Genomic DNA, 21,031 nt, shown 5'->3' with positions numbered 1-21,031 from the left:
GGTCAAGATAAATGGGACACCCTATATAATATGTGATGCATTACGTATGTGTTGGAGTCACCAGGCATTTCGCAAGCTTTCCGCTACTTTTGATTGAAATCCAGTCTAAGCTTTAAATTGTTGTCATCAGTTTTTTTTAATGCCGTAGTGGAAAGTGCCCTTTTCCTATAAGCCTTCCAAGGACTTTTTGTAAGTTTTAGGCGATTGGCGCGACGGTCAGTGGGCGTATTCCTCCCTATTTAGTGCGTTACACTTGTTGCTGTAAATGACAGTCTTTTTAAAGCTATTGCAATTTGTGTACTGTAATTTAGTAAAAAATACTCCGCAAGGCACCTCACTTAAGCGTTAATACTACTCGGAGTCCAACTATTTTTTCAGTTCAGTCAGAAGCGATAAATTAAGAGAGATATTTTGCCGAACTGATAGATATGGGATTTCGCTTTTTCCCAAACCATAAGGGACTTTAATACATGCTACTCGTAATTTAGTTTGAGCATTTGTTTTCTCTGTGTAAACGGCTGGAGTCGTAACACCTCCCGCCACACGCCATTTTAGGCGGCTTGTAGGGTTACATGTAGATGTACTGATTTGCTGAATGCTGAGAGGGCAATGTTAGCAAAAATGAGAGGTGGGAGGAATTACCGCAGTTGGTTTCACGAGTACCTCGTTCAACAACATCGAAAAGAAGGCACAAAACTGATTTGAATTCCACGTGGTTGATCTTCTTTCTAATAAAACTTCAAATATTTTATATTATTCATCCGTCTTCTCCTTCTCTGTTCATATATCCCATAACGAACATTTAGAATAAATTAAAAAACGCATTTAATTGCATCCTCATCACTTCCCTCTTCATAATTTAATTGGCATCGTGAAATTATTTAAGATGCTTCCCACAGAGATAACGGTTTTGAGAATAATGAACTTTCAGTTGTAACTTTGAAAATTTTTCATTGACAAGAATCATCAACTCATAATCACTAGGATATGTAATTATTTACTTTTGTCAAATACTCTGCTCACCCGTCTATCCTCAATTTCTCGGCTCTTTTGCTGCACTTGAACTCTTTTTCAATTCTGTTTTAAAGCTGGTTCACACGGGTGGAAGTGTTTCTCCAAGGGTCTGTTCACCACCACTTTTAAAAAATTTTCATATGATTTTGGGAACTTAAGTTCTCCCCGGCAGTTATTCACCGCCTTCTCATCCAGACCTACCCTGCCTGAATCTTGGACCAAGCCATACAATTAAAGCCTCAAACTTCACGACGGCAACTATTCTGATGCCTGGATTTATGTTGGGTGGAGTGTTCTAATTAAAATTGCAGTATTTCCGTGGTTTTCTTTTTTTAATTAGAAAAAAATTACAAGTTGAAATTCATTCGTGCTATATTTTATCCGAAAAGGATTCGAGAAAACGCATATGCTTAGAAACATTGTCCTCTTTAATTCGAAAAATTACGGTAAACCATTCTGACACCCCGAAACTAAAGATTACTCAATCATATATTTTCTTAAGTATAGGAATGAATCAGAATTCTTGCTACAAGTTATCATCAACAATTTTTAGTAAAACTATGCGCAAGAAATTTAGATCTATAAAGAAGCTAAATTTTGCACGTGTAATTTTATCCTTTGCCTCGCTAACTGAAAAGTAATCGAGGGTACTTGGAATCATTAGCCTTTGATTTACTTTCGCGTCAGCCGATTGCACACCAAAGAGGAAAAATACTGCAGCGTGTCTGGTATAAATACAGAGGAGGCATTTTAAGACAGCGCTCACGTAAAGCGGGAAATTGAAGGGATGGTCTTGGTCCACACAAAAGATACCGCAGTCGAAGTCACAGCGTCCGAAGTTTATCCCGAGATCAAAGGAGCGAGCCAGGCTGCGTGAAATCCACTGAGGAATGCCTCCGGAGTCGTGCCCGCCATCTTCACTCACGTGCCCCGAAATGGAGGTATTTGTGCTGTGGTCATGGAGGAATTCGGAACACTGGTCGCAAAGACGATGGGGGCAATAGTTGAGAGAAATGACGGCTGCCTTGAACTCATGCTGAGCATCGCTGGAATATTAGGGAAAAAACCGAGAAGAATGGTCTGGCCCTCTACGCATCTTTGGTGAGCTCCGTTGCCTGTCGTGGTGAAATTAAGACTCAGCGAGGTTTTCATGTGATTTATAAACAAAAAATACTTATTTTTCCAACTTTCCGTAATTATTTGGTAATATTTCAAACTTGCTACGTGAAAGTTCCCCAACATTCGCTTGCACCGGTTCAATTACAAAGGGTAGCTTGGTAGTGGCTCGGAAAGTCGCATGTCCTTGATTCGATTCCCGGTACAAGAGAAGATACCTTGAAAGGATACCTTGAATTAGAGAAGATATAAATTTTAAGGTATCTTTTTTTTTGTTAATAACACCCTCCGCCACTCGCCTATTGTGGAAACTTGCGAACTAGAGAAGATGAAGTGCAACTCTTCGCTTTTAATGGCACTCATTGCAATACAAATCGTTCATTCAATCGTTCATTTTAATTTTCATCGCACTTTAACGTGAATTATGCAACAAAAAAATTCACCATATATTATTCAAAATCCATGCTTGTCAACATCAATCAAATGAATTGTCGTAATACTGTGGGATGAGTTAAGAGTGGTGGGACGTCCAAATATCCGACCAAGCTCTTGATGACGCACTTCACCTGGGGGGCATAGGAATTAAGGCTGGGCGGGGTTTAAGTGCAACTAAAAACTTGCGTTGCAGTACGGTACTACGTTTAGTAGTGTTGCTGTACGGTTTAGGTGCAACTAATAACTCGTGTTGCAGTACGGTATACCCACCAGGATAAGCGGTAGGTGCGAGATTTATAAATTGCGGAATTTTAAAGACAAATGGTTCTAAATGGTGAGTTTTACGGCTTTCGAGGGATATTATATTCATCCTTACACCATCTTATTTGTAATATCAATCCAATTAAGAAAAATGGATTAAACTTAAAAATTTCTCTCTGGGGGGGCGTTTATCCCCAAAAAAAAACACCTCGCTGCGCCACTGCACCTCAGTATGCATTTTTAGACTTTCTGATCCAAGAACGTATTATATCTTGAATGATTGAAAAAAGTTCAAAAAGTGTGACTCACAATATTCCAGCCGGTGCAGCAGCGCCTCCAACGACAGTCACGGTAACAGCGCCCTTATTCTTGTTTTCTCCGCCAGAGAGCGGGGTCGGCGCACCTCCATCGTGGTCGCTTTTCTCCTTGGAGACGTGCGCTACGTCGCTCGTCGCTTGTTTTCCATCGCCGCCCCACTCGCGGCCCGACAGGAAGATGGCTTGCTCTCCTGGGGCGCCCAACGAACTGATGGAAGTGGAGGAGACGGAGCCGCGGGACAGTGCGGCCCGCCGGCTGCGACCGCCCGTACTCTTGTGGCCCCCTGGCCCACCGGGAAAAAAGAAGAAGAGAATATTGAGTGGATTGGAGTAAATAATGAAGAGACGCAGACAGAAATGCTAGCGATTTGACAAAAAAAACTCGACTTTTTTTCCAGATAAAAACTCCAATACGATATATAGGACAGTTGGGAAGCTGTTACACAAACGTCAATAATATCTAAGCATCTAAGATGTGGTACAGCAAAATATGATATGAAAAAAGAAAATAGACATCATAAACATAATCATAATCAGACATGAGCAACTACAGTCGAGGGGATATGGGGATAAATAAGAAGTAAGTGGATTTCAGAAAACAATAAAGTAAAACAAATACGCATTCTATCAAATCGAAAAAGATTATAGTTTTTTTCAGATGTTAACATTGATATTTCAAAAATAGGGCACATACCTGGTTGCGACTTTTGCGTCGGAATATAAACCTCTAGGAAAAGTAGGAAGTCCCTAATATAGAATAAAAAAGTAAAAATGTAAGCACAAAATATGGCAAAAAATGCCAGCATTTCAGCAGTCATTAAATACACTGATTACAATAACTATTACCAAAATATTCATTTGACGTGCATGAAATTCCACCAACTTTGTGTTCACTGTCAGTTAGTACTACTCCTTACAAGAAAAGTGCATTTACCTCAGTGAACAACAAGTGATGTCTGAGCCAGATGTGTGCAGAGCAAAGAGAGATCGAAATCGATCGAAGAGATGTGTAAGAGAAAAGAACATTCCTTAAATTAGGATTGTTTATTACTTTGAGCACTTTAATTATGAAAACACCAGAACTGGCGTTTGAATATAATTGAAATTTAAATTGAACTTTGAATATTCCAGCGTGAAAATATTCCTGATCGCTGATATAAATAAACTGTCACACACACATTTTTCCAGGTAAGACATGTTGGCTGAATGAGTGCTTTCCCTCCGTTTCCTGCTGGACCGGTACTTCGCAGATGTCGCAGTTTCTCATTCCATTCTGTAACTATCTTCACGACGAAAGATGAGAGAAAACGGCGGCCCAAAGTCGGTTGCCATTGGCTTCAGGACACTTACAGCTCTTTTTGCGACAAGTTACCTCCAACGTAGTAGGAGAATGATGGAAACTAGTACGGTTATTATCAAATCAAGCAATCGATTAAGACAAGTGTACAGGATATTTTCACGGGACATGCACCGCGTCTGTTCACCTTTTTGGACAACAGTTTTGCCGGCACTGCAGCTCTCTTCTTCAAGTCGAAGAAGAGCAGAGTGTCTTATTAACTCCATGTAAAGACTACGTGACTCCGACGTCGGAGTCAAGCGTCTTCTCATCTGTTGCATCCAGGTCCATACAGAAGGCCGGAGACTTATAATTTTGTAACGATTTCGATTAACATCGAAATTTTGATTTTAGCAGTAAAAAATCGAGGAAATCGATACCGAGCCATGATCCTCGAGTTGCGATCCAAACTCAATAGCTCAACTCCGATCTTGACCATCTCTTCAGCATCACTACCTGCCTACGATAACGTCATCCGTCCCATGTGAAAGACTTGTCTCTAAAGCCGGTAAAAGTGACAAGGCACGCCCTTGCTCATCAAGAAATCATCTCAATCAGTTGATCTATCTTAAAAATTTTAATGAAGCCGAATCGTTCCAAGCAGTGATCCCAAAAGTATAATGTGCCACCACTTGTAAATTTTTACTACCCACAATTCAAGCATGTATTCTCAGCAAATTTTTTTCTAGATGTTAAATTTATATTTTGAGTGCTTTTTGAATGAATAAAAAACATTTTTGCACAATCTGTGTTTCTTTCAATAAACCATCGATTTTCAATTTATTGATGTTCTGGTTTAAATTTCGAAAAATGTTGAAAAGGTGAGCTTTTCATTACGATTAAACATCGATTGCTCGAAAAATCAATTGCGACCGCCATTTTTCTATGACTATTCTCATTTGTCGGTCTTCCCAGGCTTTTTCCTGGCGTTCGTCATCCCTGTTGAAGGTTTTCGTAGATTTCATAATGAAAGACCAGTGTTAATTTCGTTTTCCTCTTCGACCATCTCGCTTTCTGGAATCTCCTCAATATTCTCACCTTAAAAGGACCAAAGCTAATTATTATACTTATTTCTTAACTTCTATAATCCCACGTTCCTTCCCACAACAGCGTAACAATCCATTTAAGATTATTTACGAATGTTTTCTTCATACGTTTACACAATTTCCCTAGTTAATTCTTTGTTATTCATAAACATGTCCTTAAGTTCTTAGGGCCTTATTTTACCTAGAGGCTGTTAAAAGGTCTCGCTAGCTTCTGTATTAGAACTAACTTTAAGATGACCAGAACTTTCAATCAACATAAGACTAGAAGACTATATCATGTTATGGTTAGATCTAACCAGACATTATAAAGCCGGCTCTTAATATCATAACTGCAATTTCCTTATTTTAAAGCGCACAGTCCAAATATTTGTACATGGACATCTGCTTTTAAATGCTATCCGTTGACTATAAAATGAGACTCAAATTATTTGGCGCGTTTCAGCCGAAGCGGATACATCAAGTTCACCAAAACCAGCCAGTTTACATTACAATAATTTTTGTGGGCATCTGCTTGTGTTGTGTGGGTAGATGTGTTGGTTATGGTAGCAGAAACTCATGCTCTAAATTGAGAACACTAGTGATTTCACGATTGTAATAGACAGATTAATTTATCGTATTTTGATTTTATCATATTTTGCCTTTTCTTCTTTTTCAAAAAAATATTTGTTTACCTTTTTCCATTTAAAGTGGCAATTTTTATCACTTTGATCATTTTTTTGTATTTTTCGTTCCTATTTTATCTATTTCATGTTTATGATAGCTCATCTTCTATCAAATCCTTATTATAGGGCTTATGCGACACAAACAATACTCCGTTGTGGATTTAATGAATTTTTGGTTTAATCTGAACCGCTGATAAAAAACTGCTTCGACTGAGGAAGGTGATCCTAGCTGTGGTGGTCCAAAGAGGCTTGACCATTTGTCTCAGCACAATCATCATAGCAACACCTTCTGTATGCATGTGATGCCAGGAAATGAAACAAAGGTACATACATGAGTGCTAGAACGTGATATTGGCTGGAGCGGTGAATCCTGACAGGTACCAATGGAGTTCAGGCGCATTGCCTCATATATGATTAGGATTATGCAATGCGGTACTTGAAGTGCTTTACTAAATGCACCCAAGTAGGAATCGGATTGCGGGCAGGAAAATTTCCGTTGTCGCCGGAAATCAAGCCTTGGATATCCACGAAAGATACCCCTAGACACACACTTTATCCACTGAGGCAGGGTGAAATTATGATCCCATCTCACATGCAACATAATGTTCGGAAGGTTCCAAGAGCATATTTTGAAGTAAAAAATGCAACTCTTACCACTTACATGTCAAATATTAGCCCAAAATGTATCTCTGGATTTTGGAAAATATAAGTTTTCCTTAATCATTGTATTTATCTCTCCATTAGGCATTGCTTGGAGAAAATTTTAGGGTTTGATGAACAATGCAACCGCAGCGTAGGTTTTAACCTTACACTGACAGTAAGGCAAGAGGAAATAAAATATCCTAAAGCCACGAAACTCTTTAATTAGTATACGGCAAAAAAAATAAAACTAAATTAAGGATCTATAAAATACACCTCTTCATTTGTTAAGCAAAAACTATTTGAAATTCTGAATGAGACAAATAATGAAAGCAGAACAGAACTGATATAAATATCTACATTGGTGAAAACATCAGAAGCAAAAATTTAGGAAAAACTGTTAATAGACGAATTAAAGATGTCGGGAATGAGTTGAGGTCAGCATGCAATGCTAGATGCTAGCGTGACCAATGCCCCTTGGACTTTGAAAACATCATTTTCAAAATATCAGCCTCTCCAATGAGTTTTTAAGGGCCCAATCAACTGTCAGTGACAAGGATACTACATTTTTAGGATGTTTTCCACACTCAGAATGAAATTTTGGCAATAGATTCAAAGTCTCCTAAAATGAAGTTTCTTACCTATTCACTGCCTCGCCATCGAAGAAGAATGATGCCTAACCGAAAAGTTTTGCAATGAAGACGTGAGTTCTAATGCTAGTTTTTTTTATTTATTACCTACCACACCACCGAAAACAGCGTTATAGTTGGCACTTACATGGAGGTTTTCCCATCTATTAACAATTAAACGTACACAAACATCCATACCCTCGATAGGGGCAACCTACGTAGGCGGAACTCGAACCCGCGTCCTTCAATTTGGTAGGCTATGACTTAACTCTACCGCCACCGAGGCCGGTTTAAATTTCCTTATTCAATTTAGCGGTTATAATAATCATCATGGGATGAGAATGAAAGACCTTAGTAATTACCAGCACACAATTTCAATTCTGAATGACCCGACGATGGGGAGGCTATGCATAAGAGGGTGCGACGTTTGATATTCAAATACTGATGTTGATATTTAATGAATGCGCTTATTTTATGCCGTCAGGGAGTTGTTGATGGTGGGAGAGGGGAGGTTTTTGAGAAGATAAGCAAGGGAGAAAGTTACTTGAAGAAGTGAGACAGTAAAAACCTGTAAGTTGAAGGAAATAAAGAGGATTTTTGAAAAAAAACAATCGTCTGATGTTAAAGGGTTTGGGGGATTGAGTATGAATGCAAAGGCAGTAAGGAATGGGTAGGATGTATGACTGGCAAATTAAATCAAACCAAAGGAGCAGGTGTAGGTGAAGGTCATCATACAAACATCTTCGGCATCAACTTATTACCCTACAAGCCACCTATATAGGTGTTAGACTATTGTGTTTGCACAAGGTGGGGAGGAATAATAAAATACAAAAGAGATGAATCACATCGTATACTTTGTCGTCACAGAGATTATCCGGAGAATTGGTAATTTAGAATTTCTCGTGAAAGTCCAGATTTAGCCATTAATTATTTATTTATTGTCATATCACTGATAAAAGCGCTATTTGGCTCCTGAATCGGAGTTTTCATAACATTTAGCGATTGAAAGTATACGAGCATCCATTTTCTGGATAGACACAACCTACTCAGGTGGGACCCGTGACCTTTGCTTTAGTAGGCGAGGACTTTACCCTGCCGCCACTGAGGCTGGCGTAAAACATTTGTCAGCACAAAATTAAACATTATACTTAAAATTGCAAAACTGGCTAAAAATGTTCCAATGCTCTGAAAAATATGACTAATGGTCTTTGGTAATTACACTGCTCCTGTGTTCTATCAGCCGGTCTTTTAATATCCTCCCTGTCTGGCCTACATAATGTATGCCACTGTCATCACGAATCACTTTTGCGCTTCTTGTCATAAAGGTCCTTTGAATGATGCAATCGTTTCCCAAGCGTTCATAGGGTGCAGAGGTAAACTTTCGCTTTATCTTAACTCCGAATACAAATAAAGTGACTGCAAAAAGTATTCGGACAGTATTTTTTCCAGCCACTACTATTTTGGCTTCGTTGCACTTGTTCTTCGGGTTCAGCATTAATATAGTATTAACATGTACTGCTTTGATAAAGGTGTACCTACATCTTGAAAGAATCAGAATTTGTTGCTATTTTTCTGGAGATTGATTCCATTAGCAGTACACAACATTTTCGCGTGTAAAAAGTACTCGGACACACGGTTCACGTCGATTCACACGCGTTTATCGGAGCTTACCGGTGCCATTGCTGTCCGACCGTTGGCGCACATACTTCCTTGGCTGTGGTGAGGTGAAATGCACCTCTGACCGAACGGCGACCCGAAGTGTTGACAGGCATGGGACGAAAGGCAACTGAGACGACTGAAGCTGAGCGAAAGCTCATTATTAGATACAATTATCATTGTAAGTCACTGAATTAAATAGTTGGACTTGTCGGACAACCTAGGTCAACTATGTACGACAGAGTAAATCGATTCAGGAAGACCGAGACTCTTCTTAGCAAATCCCGAAGTGGACGTCCACGGAAATTGACTGATAGTGACAACCGATTCATCGTGCAGGAAATCAAGAAAGATCCAAAATCCAGCGCTCCCAAGGTAATTGCTAACCAACAGAAGTGTGGTGTTTACGACTATGTAGGTACCGTCCGGAATGTGTTGAAAGAAAACGGTTACCACGGCCGAGTAGCAATGAAGATACAGCGGATCAGCGTAGTCAATCGCAAGAGGCATGTAGAGTTCGCGCGGGAACATTAATCTGAGCCTTTAGAGTAGTGGGATCGCGTGATTTTCACTGACGAGAGTAAGTACGACTTATTCTGATCCGATGGTCATCAAATAAGTTGAATGAGAACAAAAGTAAGCTCGATCCTAAGAACTTGAAAGCAGCAGTGATACATTAGGTTGGTGCTGTGGTGGTATAGGGGTGCATAGGCTCGTCTGGAGTGGGTAATTTGCACTTTGTGGAAGGAATCATTGACCACAAGATGTATATTGTCATAATAAAGCAAATTTTTTAAGTTAATAATGAAAAGATGGGACTGACAAACAAATATATATTATTTTAACAGGAAAAAGATTTTTAAAATAAAGCAAAGAATATAAACCTGAGGATAGTATATGACACATTCAAAGAGTTGAACACCCCTTCATAATCACTAAACCTCAAATCGATAGCGCATCGGTGGAGTGTTAGGGAAATAAAATTGGGGAAAGGCATATGTGAAACAAGAATTACCTCAATACTGCTTTGCAATAAGAACGTACAAAATACCCCCTTCAAAATACCCTATTTTCACTTCAAAATTGGTCCATTCAATGCCAAATCCCCTTTAGGCAGTCCTGAAAACCAAAAGGAATGCGAAAAAATTCTAAGTATTGCGTAAAGTGTGCCTTTTAACTTCATTTAATATGAAAAATTCAGGTGTCCGAATACTTTTTGTGCGACACGTTTGAAGTTTTTTTTTCTATTTCACTTAAAGCTTCGAAAGTTTATTATTTATTGCTGTTGCTGCAGTGCATGCACAAATAAAGTTTCAATAGTGCACACTGAGAATCATTTCATGCCAGCAACACGGAGAAAATGAAAAGTTTAGCTAGAAACAAGAGCTGTCCGAATACTTTTTGCACTCACTGTATGACAAGATCTAGGTAACGACTACGCGAGCCAATCACGTTGGCTTTCGACCACCTTTCGCCCCCGAAACACAACGAGATGGAACGAGGTTAAGAGTGGAGAATATTTATAGATTGGGGCGGCGGGCATAAGGGCTTGCGTGAACATAATGGGGGGCAGGGTGAAAAAAAAATATCTAAAAATTGGAAGTTGAAGAGGGTGGAAGGGAGGGGTGGGGTGGGGGCTAACACATTCCATTGGAGGGGGTGTGGTTCCGGAAGGACCAGGGCGCCCCATTTGGGGCCGAGGAAGGAAATTAGAAAATCGCAATGCGCACGAGAAAAAGTCATTTCGATGCGATTTCTGCATGCCTCAAGGGAGGAGGGCACACGATTTTGGAGGGAGAACCATGACCATGGAGGCGCTTACACCCGAGACAGATGCAGCACTACAAGTCCGCCAAAATGATTCCTCAAAACTTACTGAAGTGCTGAACCGCACTACAAATCCATGACGAGCATTCGCATGGATGAGAATAACAACATTCAATTGTTTTACTGAATAAAATACAAAGAAAGAAAAAATAATGACTACTAATACTAGTAAATAATACTTGTACATACTAGCATAAATTATTTGAGAAAATAGGAGCAGACGACGCAAGTGTGACATATATAACATTCCATTTTGGAACAGCATTACTTTTCCACCTCCTTACGCAAATTATAAAATAAGATAGATTTATTGCTAAAACGACAATCCAGATTTCTACGAAAAATTGGCAGCAATAAAATTTTAGCTAGGGTCGTAAATTTTTTAAGATCACTCTTTAAATTATAAAAGCAATATCTTTACATGGACGGTATAGGTGTCAGTGTTGAGGCGACCGAAGGGATCGTATTCAACTTGGGAAATGACTGTTAATGCAGATATTTTAAAAGCCCTTTCGGATCCTTTCCTTTCGCAGTAAGTGGTAAACATTTTGGTGAATTACAAGTTTATTTTAAAACAACCGGAGTGGAGGGCTATCTTTTCATTCATCAGCAGATAAAAATTAAATTCAGTACAGTGAGCTAAAATCTATACGCCAAAATATTTTTCTGCCGCTGAAATTTTGCCTCCAAGGGAGGCATGACACTAAAAGGAAAAATCTGGACGTAACTGTCGGAATTACAGAACGTTAAGAAATTGGTTGATAGTAAATCTGATATCTTGTGGATTTAATTTTTTGTACCTCATATTCTCCGAGTAAATAAAATTGGTATTCCACTCTTGTTGCTGAATAATGTAATAGCATTACTAGATACCAGCGCAATACATCCAAGGTCAGAATTTTTTAGTACAATTAATTGAGGTACTTAACCATTTATATGTCTCCCTTACCAATGCTCATCGGAATGCCCTATAATAATGAAATTTAATAACTTTTCCTATCCACTCTAAGTAAAATCATGAGCATGAATGCTTCAAAATTAACTTTGCTTGAAAATTTGCATTGTTTCGAGGTTTGACAAGCCTCTTTTCCCAAATGCGCCCATAGTTTAGAATAATTAATTCAGGCAAGCGAAAGAACATTAAAGCCCTGGCGGAATGCGACAGCTCATGTTTTACAACCGAAGCCGAGAAAACCATTCAAAGATAAGGAAAACTTTTATTCTTGTCGATAGACAGAGATCTCGTGACCTTCTCCGCCATTTTATGGAATTCCAGAGTTTTTATGCCTCTCTGCTAGAGAACTATAAAAGACGACTGTTACTTCTCGTGAAACGCGCACTAAAACATACACTCAGGTGTAACGGTGAATTTCTCACACCCAAATCCGTAATACAACCACAATGCACCACGCCTTGCAATTTGAAGGGGTGAGCGCAGAAACGGGCTTTCGTGTGAAAAAATGGATTTTAAAAATCAACGTGCTTTGGAACGTGCAACCTATATAGGTGGCTTGTAGGGTAATATGTTGATGCCGAAGCTGTTTGTATGATGACCTTCACCTACACCTGCTCCTTTGCTTTGATTTAATTAGCCAGTCATACATCCTACCCACTCCTTACTGCCTTTGCATTCATACTCAATCCCCCAAACCCTGTAACGTCTGACGATTGTTTTTTTTCACAGAAAATATGATTCAAAGCTATGTTATGAATGGGGGTCTATTTGGAAAAATTCCGTAAGGGAACGCACATTAATAACGTGAGATGATTTTGGCGATTTCTAGACAACCCCCTCCCCTCTTAATGAGATAACGTGAGATTTAATTTGACTCCCTCCCGCTAATCTCTCGTGATATTGCACAAAACGTGTATTTTCTGTGTAAATACGTAAAGTTGTAAACGGCTGGTGTCGTAACACCTCCTGCCACACGCCTTTTAGGCGGCTTGCGGGGTATTATGTAGATGTAGAAATCTTTGCTTCATTGCGTTGGATTTATTTAAAAACATAATTTTTATTTGTTAAGACTAGTATTTAAGATTACTAAGATCGTAATATATTATCATATTTTACGAAGTTTCTTGTGGAAAAAAATTACGTGATACTCTCCAGGACCTCCCCTCTCCCCCACGTGAGGTTGGGTGAGAATCGGCTTACCTCCCCCCCCCCACTTCACATCTCACATAATTAATAGATGCCCCCTAATAACGGTAAGAAGGGTTCCACGAAAGGATACAATTTAATTAAAAAATATTTTTGAATAATGCCATAAAGTAAATTTTTATGAAAAATGTAGATACAGAGAGTGAGAAAGATAAAACGGTTCACTACAGGAAGTGAAACGACTCATGATCACTGATCGTGATCGGAAGAAAACCATATTTTAAGAGTAGATATGACATCATTCAATTCACATTCACCACACACATTTATTTTTTAAAGATGGAAACTTATGGAATATGCGTTTTAGGCCATCTCTTGCCAGAGCTATTACTTGAAATATATCCTTTTATTTACTGGCCAATTCCCTAATTTTCCCTGAGAATTAGCCAGTATTTTAAGATTAGAAAATTTAGTCAATCCGTATTTAAAAAATCGACTGTCTTCCCAAAACGGGCGATAATTATCGAGATAGCTCTACAGAAAAAATAGGAATTAGGAATAAAAATAGTTACTTTTTTCTCGATTAAGGTGATATAATTTTTAGTGGAAGAATATTAATGTAAGTATAATAGCAAATACTTGATCAAAACCTCAATTTAACTTTGATATGCCCTATTTTAACACATTTGGTGCTCGTGACGTAACATCTACGTCAAGGTAGCCGCAAGTGAGTGACTGAGGATGTATGCGTATTATCCAAAATTAAGATGAACACCGTCGTAAAAAATATCGGTAACGCGCGTAATATTTACTTTAGTGTAATAAAACTTATGAAATGGTATAAATTAGTATCATTTTCAGGCTAACAGATCAATTTTGAATGTATCATAACGTTGCTTACAATTTTTTCACAAAATCACTAGGTTTGATTGGGTATCTTCTAAATACTGATAAAGAGCGAAAAAGTAGCGGAAATAAATACGTGTATTGCGGGAAAATATCACCAATTTAACTGGAATACTTAAAAAAATATAATTTTAAAATTTATGGAAAAAGATAGATCATTGAAAAAAAAGAACGAAAACATGGTCCCAGCATTAAATCTAATGAGTTCGCTTTGTTAAAATAAAATTTTAAAAATATTAAATTTTTGCCAAAATTTAAGTCACAGAGGATTTGCCTTTAAATATGGTGAGCGCGTAATGTCTTAACCGAGCGTTAGGTAGCTTGGTGGGAATTGAAAAGTTGTTAGTGGAAGGGTTCCCCGGTTCAAATCCTGGGTGAATCCTTTTTAAACAAATTCTCGGAGCGCTAGGACCCCTAGGAAAGGAACTAGCACCCCTAACCCGGATGTTTGCTGTTCACATGCCTGAAGCTTAATCGTGGGTGAGCTCTACCCTCAATTAACCAAACCAATCTTTGCATTGGATCACTGACTTGAATGACTTTTAACATATTAATGGAACTCACCTAAGTCGTTGCCCTACCAATTTTTACGTATATTCCCGAGATATAGTTTTTTCTCAATGTCTGCTGAAAATGGACCAATGACGCCATTTTTCGCATTCCATTTTGAGTAAGTGGAGGATAAAAAATGTTTGGAGCAAGCTGAATAATTGGCATTACAAATCGCAGCACGAAATTCATCTTCATACAATAAATCCATCAACCACTCAGTTATTCAACCCAAATGTTTGTTTTGCCGAGGTAAGGGCAGATATCACCACGGACTAAGCCAAAGGGGTATGAATTTCACAAATTCAGGGCAGGTGGGCTAGTTCCTTCCCCTGGGCCAACTATCAATTGGAGGATTTTAAAGGGGATCCGAGGGCTTCATTCACCAGGGATTACAACCCGGGACAAAATTCATACACCATACGGTATTTGTTCTCAAATAGAATTTGAATTCGCTTCTCTTTAATTCTACACTAAATTTGGATAGCGTGACGTCAGACGATTGTTTTTTCCTCCTCCTTATTCAATTCTAATTGTAGTTTTTTTATTATCTCACTCCTTCAAGCAACTTCATTCCTTTCCTTCCAACAATCCCCTCCCCTATTTATCAACAAATCCCTGACAACGCTAAGTAACAGTATTTAAATATGAAACGTTACAATAGGTATTGAAATAAATTAACAATCAATTAATCAATTTAAGAATTAAATGAGGTTCCGAGCGGTTCAAGTGATTTTTTTCTAAAGAGAGATAGGCATAGAAATTAGGTGAAGAAAACGAACGAGATCAACCAAATATTAATTAGTGCATTTCATTTTCCACTCGATGTCAGCACAGAACAGAGACGCTTACTCGTATCCCCTGGCAGCCAACAAAGTTTTTCTATATTAAATACATATATAAAATAAAAATACATATGTTTTATATATTTCTGTTCCTCGCTCTTTTAAGAAAAATAAACTTGTACCCATTGGCTTCTCACCCCCTCAATTATGACCGCTGACCTCGATGGCGGCGGAATTAAGTCCTTGACTGCCATACTGAAGGTCGCGGGTGCGAGTATCATCTAATTATATTGGCCCTATCCTGAGCTGGCATTTTTGTGTGCGTATAGTTGTGAGAAAACCCGAAGTATAAGCCAATGAAGTGCAGTTTTCGGTGTTAATTCGAATTAATAAAAGAATGCTAAAACCAGTTTCTTCGTCAATTATTCAACCGATTGCATTCATCAATAAAAACTTGGGGAGCGTATATTACAGCATGCCTCAATAACTGCACAGCAAGAGTGCTCCAATCTCAGTCGATCGAGTGGAGATTAAAGAAAGATGAGAGAGACAAACAGATAGGTACGTGGGATGCCCCGACTCAATTATGCAGTCGGCGGGCCAACCTTCCTTTTTTGGCGGCGCACTCGCTGGAAACCGTGCAGGTCAGCTTTGGGAGGAAGGAAGGAAGCCGGCTTTCAATTAGTCGAGAGTGTCTGGAGAGAAAAGGGTGGGTTTGGCGGTGCTTCGCGGCAACCAGGTCGGAATTTATAACACGGAGGCTGGCAACAAAGTGGGAATTACGGCTTAACGAATTGGAGTGGCCAGAGGTGATCCAAGCGAGCGTCGTAAGCATTTAAGAGGCCACTGCCCGCTCAATAGCGTGCTCATGTAATTCCTCAACGAGGTAGTGGATTAGTGTAATAAAAACTGTAAGTATACCTCCCACGAATGTCATGTGTATCGGGTTTCCTGTAAAAAATTCCACAGTGCCTATAATTGAGAAGAATTCTTTAAACTAAAAACAATGTAGCGCTTCAAGCTCTGATAATCTCTCAATTCAAATTGCAAAAGGTTTTTCGTATACTACAGCGCTTCGTATGCATGAATATAAATTGGATGAATTAAGCATAAAATAAAAATGTATCTTCTTATTTGTTTATATAGGTTACCTCAAAGAATAAATGAACATCATCCAAATATTGATGAAAATTGAAAACACTGGAAAATTGAAACATACATTAAAAATATGCTAGCCATCTCCGATACAGCAAAACCAATCGCAAACATTAATTCAAAGGAAAATTTTTATAAGACACTCATTGTACCCCACGGAATATCAAATTATCTCAAAGTGATACGATCCATCTCCTAATTATAAAAAAGAATAATTCAATTCATACGTACAGCAATTTAAGCAACATTAAATTAAATGGCAAATTTAAATGATACAATGACACTTCATGGTTAATGCGTGCATTGTCCCTCATTTTCCGGTACGGAAAAGTTTTAGCTCTCATCTCCTAATATCAATTTCATACATCTAAAACGGTCTACACAACACATGATTGAAATCAAATCATTGTAACCCTCGCCAAAATTAAACATAAAGTCACAAAAAACATGCATTAGCTTCCCGCGCTGATAACCCTTTTCTCAACCTGTTTCAAGAGTTTTTCTATACAGGGTTTCCCATTTATCTTGACCACCCGAAATAACTTTTTGTCCAGATGAGAATTGAAAAATGTGTCAAGCAAATGTTCATTAGCCGGCAGGGGGACATTAATCAGCATGGTTGCCTTCCTTGTAGCTTTGTTATTTACAAATATATGAACATCGGTACGTCTTTTTAAAGGGTACCCCATATTTTTTATTCGGCAATTCATTTCCTCTACCAAAGACTTATTCAAAAATGTAGCACAGTGGACCATTAACATAAACACAACGCTATGAAAACATAATAAACTTGCATTGAAGTTTTCTCGGGTTTCACACCGGGTCAGGTCCTCCGTTTCTCCTTCCAACGTTTCCAACGTTTTTGAGGAATTGGTATTGGATTCCTGAATCCCTGAAGACGATGGGCGAGTTGCTCATCAAAACGTTGGAAGGAGAAATGGAGGACCTGACCCGGTGTGAAACCCGAGAAAACTTCACTGCAATTGTTCGCCGGGAAAAAAAAACAAAAATTAAATAATAAACTTGTCCATTTACTGTGGATGAGTTTCTTATGACTGGTGTGCATTTTACTGTTTTCATTTGTTCACCGTCAACGTCAGCAAGTGGAGTAGTTCCAATACCCGCGTACCTGCACTAAGCGCTAGAGAGTCAGTCATTTTTCCTAACACCGTGTTTATGTTAATGGTCCACTGTGCTACATTTTTGAGCAAGTCTTTAGGAGAGGTAATGAATTGCCGAATAAATAATATAGGGTGCCCTTTAAAAAAGACATACCGATGTTCATATCTTTGTAAATAACAAAGCTACAAGGAAGGCAATCATGCTGATTAATGTCCCCCTGACGGCTAATGAACATTTGCTTGACACATTTTTGAATTTGAATCTGGAAAAAAAGTTATTTCGGGTGGTCAAGATATATGGGACACCCTGTATAGTGTGTCCAATGTAAGATCGCGCGAGTCATTTTCGTTACTTAAGAAATGGGTGAAATTAATCCTCAAATAACTGCACAAATTTCCATCCGACATAAAGTTTCTCTTACTCAAAGTTTTTAACGAACGGGAGGTAAAGCTTACTGTACGAGAATGTGATACCTACTCTCAAGGTTAGTGTCTCTAAGGTTTTTTTATTCTCATGCTACCGAAAAATTCTCTACGTGACCTTTCTCAGCGGGGTCTGCAACATGTTAGCAATATCAACGTGGACGGACAACCATGCTCTAGATAGAGACAACATACCCTGGTGGGACTCGAACCCGCGACCTCTTGTTTGGCAGGCGTGGACGCTACCCCTACGCATTTTGGTAAAGGCCAGCATGACTGCGACTAGAATAGTATTCCATTGTCCACAGAAGTCAGCTGAATTACAGATAATATGGAGAAAACGACATAACGATGGCAAAAAGAACGAATTTAAGGCTTTTAAAAGAAGATATTACGATACCTAGGAGTTATGAGGGGTTATCTTCGAAACTTCCGTGGGAAAGACTCAAACAAAATGTTTTTTAGCAGAGCGTTAGTTAGGTATTTTGGTTAGTTAGCAGAAGTTAGGATTCGTCAGGCGTGTTGAGGGAATATGAAAAAGAAAGAGAGAGGCTCCACTCCGCACTTTGAATATGTGGCGAACGCAAGGGATCCGGTGCAGACAGACTTAATCCGAGCTCTTTATATAAATACAAAGGAAAACTGCGTGGCTCATCGATAACTATTTCGGTGGTATAGAAATCGTTACACAGACGTTAAAAGAATTAGACTGAGAGCCGCTTGAGACTAAGGCTGCTCGCTAGGCTCAAATTCCTTGAGAACTAGAGAATGGATATCTTTCAGAGCGACACGGAGAACATCATATTAGAACTGCACTAAATTTCCAAGCCCGACGGAAACGATAAATTAAGAGAGATATTTTGCGGAACAGATAGGTATGGGAATTCGCATTTCCCCCGAACAATAACAGACTTTCATAGAAGCTAGGCAGAACTTCGTTGGAGCATATATCTTTTTTTTGTTGACGGTTGATGTCTTAACACCCCCCGCCATTCGCCTATTGCGGAGGCTTGTCGGGCAGTATGTAGATGTGAAGGTGTGTAGGACGTTTCCATTACGCCAGTGAGGGTAATAACGTATTTGAATATCTTCAAGTGAATGCAGAAGCACTTGCCAAAAAATAAAGTATACCTCGTACAACTCAATTTCAAGAATGCATTCTGGAGTTTCTTTTTCGGTCCTAGGATAGTAAACTGTTCCCATTTGAAAACAAGGAAGTAATATTGTCATATCTTTTGGTGAAAATGAGCAGCTGATAGGTGTCCCAAGGAAATGTGATGTTCCGGCGATAGAGCATGCGAACACTGTTCGGAACGCGTTTACCTTTTGGGGTGCAGAAAATATTGCACAGACTCTTCACTGCTGCAAATTACGTTAAGCCGTGGCTTCAGTGCAATGCTGCTGTGAAAGTTCCATATCAAGATCTCTGCTTTGCGATAACTAAAATCCCATGAGATCGTAGATTGAACACTTTCAAGATATGCTGAACTATTTCTGCTTCACAGGAGTTGTCACTTTATTCCGGAAAAGATATCAATTTTGGCACTCCTACTCTCAGACTTACATACCAAAGTCAAACTGGTGACAAATATGGACCGAGAGAATTTTCACATGCCAAAGAGGTATAATATATTTTGCATTTGCGATAATTATGACAATTATTTTTGCAGAGACTTTATTTAATATTCATTATGGTGCAGGATTAAGGCCAAGCTTATCCAACTTTCCCGCGCATAGAAATATTTATGATATCATTTTTTAACCTCACTTCTTCAAGAAGTGTGGTTTACTGCCCGACGTAATTCATTAATGAAATTCACAGTGGAAATGGGCATTACATATTGTAGAATTGTCAATTTTCAAGAGGAAGGAGATTTAAAAAACTGAAAACCTTGCAACGGAGCAGTATTGTCAATAAGAGGATTGAATATGCTGCAGCCCTTCGGGTGTACCACAAGGGTACAAAAATGGAGTCAGGAAAACATTATGGCTATCCCCATGAATGAGCTTTCGTTAAAAATTCAATTAATTTATCATGAAAAGAAAGACTCAGAAAGAATGTGAAGCGGTGAAGATAAAGAGATGTATAATGGAGCCTTAAAATGAAAGCGATGAGTTTAAATTACAATGGCTGAGAGAACCTACAAGACGAGAAAATTTCACATGCATATTTTAAAACACATCTTCTCCAGAAAAAATATGAGGAGTAATATGCCAATTTCTACGTTCACAATCCTAATTTATAACCTAGATAAAACAGCATAAGAGACATCGGCACGGACCGAAATTTGGCGACTTCAATCTACTAGGAGTTAACTTGAAGGGATTAAAAAGTACTACAGAGCATACTGAGGCACTTGTTTAAATCAATTGAAAGGTCAAAAGTCCTTTTTTCAATGCCCATGAATTGAAAACTGAAACTTGAGCAACACAAACGTCTAAAATGTATGCGAGTCCAATTAGGAAGTTCCACTGATCAAAGGCGTAAAAAAATTTCGCGGAGTTTCACAACAGGTCTTTTCGCATGCACACTTTTGACTACATTTTTAACTAATGATGCAATATTTACTTCCAAATTTTGTAATGCATCTATAATTACAGCGACTCCAATAGACTATAGAAGGAAATTTTTAAAGTAAAAGTGTAATAGATTTCGTGTGGTATGAATAATTGTATACATTTTCATTTTTCCTTATTTTCACTGTGGTACTACTTACTGTTTGTAACCTTAAATAAGTATTTTTCATCATCCAGGTTAGCAGCTGTAAAATTTTCAAAGTTGTGTAGTTAGTCCAAAACATAGAGAATTAATTCGCTGTATCACTATCTTTGCTTTGAATACGAATTTATTTGCTGAACCGATACTCCAAAAATGATTTAAATTAACTCTAGCATTGGAAAATTGGATTACAAGATGGCTGTAAATGTGACAAAAAAGGTAAAATTGGGTCAGTAAAAAAGAGCCATAATCCAAACGAATCAAAGGCACCTCACCAAAATATTATTAATTCCCCAAATAAGTATTTTGTTGGGAGAATTGTGTTTTACGGTAG

General features: G+C 38.5%; 1 protein-coding gene across 2 annotated transcripts in view; it reads right to left on the bottom strand.

The window, feature by feature from the left end:
• The window catches only part of LOC124163575, a 286,499-nt gene that overhangs the window by 222,633 nt on the left and 42,835 nt on the right, over nucleotides 1–21,031 (bottom strand). For both annotated transcript variants that reach the window (XM_046540564.1, XM_046540565.1), the window contains exon 3: nucleotides 3,136–3,427. In XM_046540564.1, the coding sequence (XP_046396520.1) occupies nucleotides 3,136–3,427 (292 nt within the window). The remainder of the gene's footprint in view (nucleotides 1–3,135; nucleotides 3,428–21,031) is intronic.

The sequence above is a fragment of the Ischnura elegans genome, chromosome 8, assembly GCF_921293095.1.
Source record: "Ischnura elegans chromosome 8, ioIscEleg1.1, whole genome shotgun sequence".
Taxonomy (NCBI): domain Eukaryota; kingdom Metazoa; phylum Arthropoda; class Insecta; order Odonata; family Coenagrionidae; genus Ischnura; species Ischnura elegans.
This window is presented reverse-complemented; position numbering and strand designations above follow the sequence as displayed.